This window comes from Gracilinanus agilis, unplaced genomic scaffold (assembly GCF_016433145.1).
Source record: "Gracilinanus agilis isolate LMUSP501 unplaced genomic scaffold, AgileGrace unplaced_scaffold20069, whole genome shotgun sequence".
Taxonomy (NCBI): domain Eukaryota; kingdom Metazoa; phylum Chordata; class Mammalia; order Didelphimorphia; family Didelphidae; genus Gracilinanus; species Gracilinanus agilis.
Genome location: NW_025351437.1, coordinates 1 through 2,925, shown reverse-complemented (window position 1 = coordinate 2,925; position 2,925 = coordinate 1). Strand labels below are relative to the sequence as shown.

General features: G+C 69.5%; 1 protein-coding gene across 1 annotated transcript; it reads right to left on the bottom strand.

Annotated features, from left to right (window-relative positions):
• Positions 1-77: 77 nt before the first annotated feature.
• LOC123254338 (beta-adrenergic receptor kinase 1) lies at positions 78-2,903 on the bottom strand (the record flags this gene model as incomplete). Its single annotated transcript, XM_044683379.1, has 10 exons — positions 78-191; positions 404-540; positions 634-796; positions 918-1,013; positions 1,121-1,187; positions 1,343-1,443; positions 1,930-1,996; positions 2,171-2,278; positions 2,365-2,459; positions 2,724-2,903. Coding segments are annotated over 10 exons (1,128 nt in total), but the record flags the coding sequence as incomplete, so codon positions are not given.
• Positions 2,904-2,925: the final 22 nt, after the last annotated feature.

The following is a 2,925-nucleotide window of genomic DNA, read 5'->3' as shown; positions in this document are numbered from 1 at the left end:
CCCCCGAGGCCCGACGGGCCCTGGACGACCCCCTCCACCCCAGCCAGGGGCCCCGACCCCCCTCTTGCCCTACTCACGTCGCACTGCAGGACGAACTGTTTGCCCCCACGGATCTTGAGCAGAATACACTTCCGGTCTTTGACCTGGGTCTCCTCCACGGACTGGATCTCCTCCATGGTTAGGAGGCTTTGCTGCAGAGGCCCCAGAGGGGAACGTGAGGGCAGGGGCAGGGGCAGGGGCAGGGGGCCCCGAGAGCCGTGGCTCAGCTCGGCTCTGCCCAGCTCAGCCCATCCAAGCCCGGCCCGGCTCAGCCCATCCCGGCCCGGCCCTGCCCAGCTCAGCTCTGCCCGGCCCGGCTCAGCCCATCCAAGCCCGGCCCATCCCGGCCCAGCCGCGTCCTCACCGGGGCTTCCCCCTCGGCCCGCCACTCCAGCCGGTTGGGGAACAGGTAGAAGTAGCGCCGCTGCCACTGCGTGAGGAAGGGGTTGCCCATCTTGGACATGTAGCCGTGCATGATGCAGTCTTTGCCGAGGGCGTAATCTGGGGGCACAGAGAGGGAGCCCCGGTCAGCCTCGCGCCCCAGGCGGATGCGTCTCTGGGGGCCCAGCAGGGCCGGGCGAGGCAGGCCCTCACCGTCCTCGTGGCCCAGCTGCTTGTTCTTGGCTTTCTTCCGGGCCTCCAGCCGGTCCGTCTCCGAGTTCACCGTGTCAAAGACCGTCTCGGCCACCTCTTGCTGCCACCGCTCCGAGATGGTGAGGGGGAAGTTTCGATAGAGCTCCTGGTCAGTGTCCAGCAGCTGGAGACGGGCAGACCCACAGGTCAGGGCCTCGCGGCCCACGGACCGCCCGGGAGCTCCGAGCAGAGGCCGGTGGGGGGCTCCCAGGGCTGCCGCCCCCACCCCAGGCCAGCCCCCTCACCTTGATTCCCTTCGTGTCTTCCTCATCGAAAGAGCCGATATCAAAGGCGTCGGCGGCATTCACTTCCCCTCGAGGTGGGATCAGGGGAGGCGGGTACTGCCACGGGGAGACACGGCTGAGAAGGGGGGAGCCTGGGCCACCCCGGCCTCCTCCCCGCCAGGGTGCTCAGCCCGCGGCCGTGCCTGGCTTCGCCCTGCTCTTACCTTCTGCAGTAAAACCATCTGCCAGTCCACCGCCTTGAAGAAAGGGTCCTCCTTCACCTCCTGAGCCCTGGTGGCGATCGGGGAGGGGGGGGCCCTTCAGTCTGGGGCCTCAGGGCTTCCCCAGGGGACAAGAAGGACTCTGCCCCTTCGGGCCTCCCTTCCGTGGCTCGGTGCCGGCCCCCTGCCCAGCCGGAGCCGCTGGAGGCCCGGCTAGTCACTCACCCCCGGCCTAGGCAGCCCAGCCTGCGGTTGACGTCCCTCTGAAGCAGTCCTTCCAGAAGAGAGCGCAATTCGGGCGAGAAGGAGTCCGGCAGCTCCACGGCCTACCGAGGAAAGCGGGGAGGGGGCAGGGGGGTCCTCAGCCCATCACCTCCGGCTGAGCCCCTGGGCATGCCCTAAGGGCGGCAGTGAGGAAGCCCCCCATCTGCCTCCCCCTGGCCCCTCGAGGGGTCTCCCCCGAAGTGACCAGGCATTTATTCCGTCTGGAATTCTGGGCCGCCCGTGGCCCTCGAGCCCAGCACCCGGGAAATGTGGCGGGGAGGCTGGGAAGTGACCCCGAAGGGCCCCCAACAGGGCTGCCCTCAGCTTTCTCGGAGGGGAAGTGGGCCGGGGAGGGGGTGGGGAACAGGCTAAAGCTGTAACCACCAGGGCAGCCCCCAAAGCCTGGAGGGAAGCCGAGCCTGGCCCGCGGCATGAACTGACCCCTCGGGCCATCCGGCCACGTGGAAGAGCCCACTTTTGTTCCCTGGAGAGTCACCAAACAGGGATGCTGAGCCTGGGGGGAGCCAGGGGGGGCCTTCTGCACTCACCATTGTTAACGTCATGCGGTCAATCTCGTGCTTGTCCTTGGTCTTGTGCTGGCGGAAGGGGCTGTGCCTGGACAGGGAGGCAGCCGGCCACGCCGGGGTCAGGAGGCCGCTTGTCCTCCTTCCCAGACATTCGTCGAGGCCGGGGGCCCGATTCCGGGGCTTCCAAGGCCCCCCTCCCCCCACGGAGGGCTCGCCCCGTTTTCTGCCCGGGGGGCCCCCAGTCCGAGAGGGGAGCGCTCACCCTCTGAGCAGCTTGAAGAGCATGCAGCCCAGGGAGAACCAGTCGGCGCTGCTGTCGTAGGCCACCCCCTTCTGCAGGACCTCAGGGGCCATGTAGCCGTGGGTGCCCCTGTGGGGACACGGGCGCCGCGTGAGAGCCGGGCCGGGCCGGGCCGGCCGGGGATGGGGAGCCCCCCCGGGGGGCCCCGTACTCACACGCTGGCGTGGGGCTTCTTCTTGGAGAAGTCACAGGCCAGGCCCAGGTCGGAGATGCGGACGTGGCCAAACTCGTCCAGCAGGATGTTGGCGGGCTGCAGGGGGGCACACGGACAGCTCTGGGGCGCCCTCCCTTCCCTCTGCCGGCCAGCGACAGCCGGGGACCCCCCCCCAAGAGAAGCGAGGCCGAGAGCCGGAGGCCGAAGGCCACACGCCTGGCTGCTCGGGGGGCCCCGCGGGCTCACGAAGCAGGGCAGAGGGCCGATGCCGAGCGGCCCGAGGGCGGCCCGGAAAGGCACCCCAGAGAGCCTCGGAAGGGTCCCGGCCGGGGGGCTCCGGCCCGGAGGGGCTTCACCCACCTTCAGGTCTCGGTAGACCACAAAGCGGCTGTGCATGTGCTCCAGGCCCAGGATGATCTCGGCCGCGTAGAAGCGCATGTCCGCCTCCGAGAAGACGCCGTGCTGGGACAGGTGGTAGTGAAGGTCCCCCCCTAGGGAAGGCCAGAGCGCACCGGGCTGGAGCCGGGGGGCCCTGGGGAGCCTGAGGGGCTGCGGAGGGAGG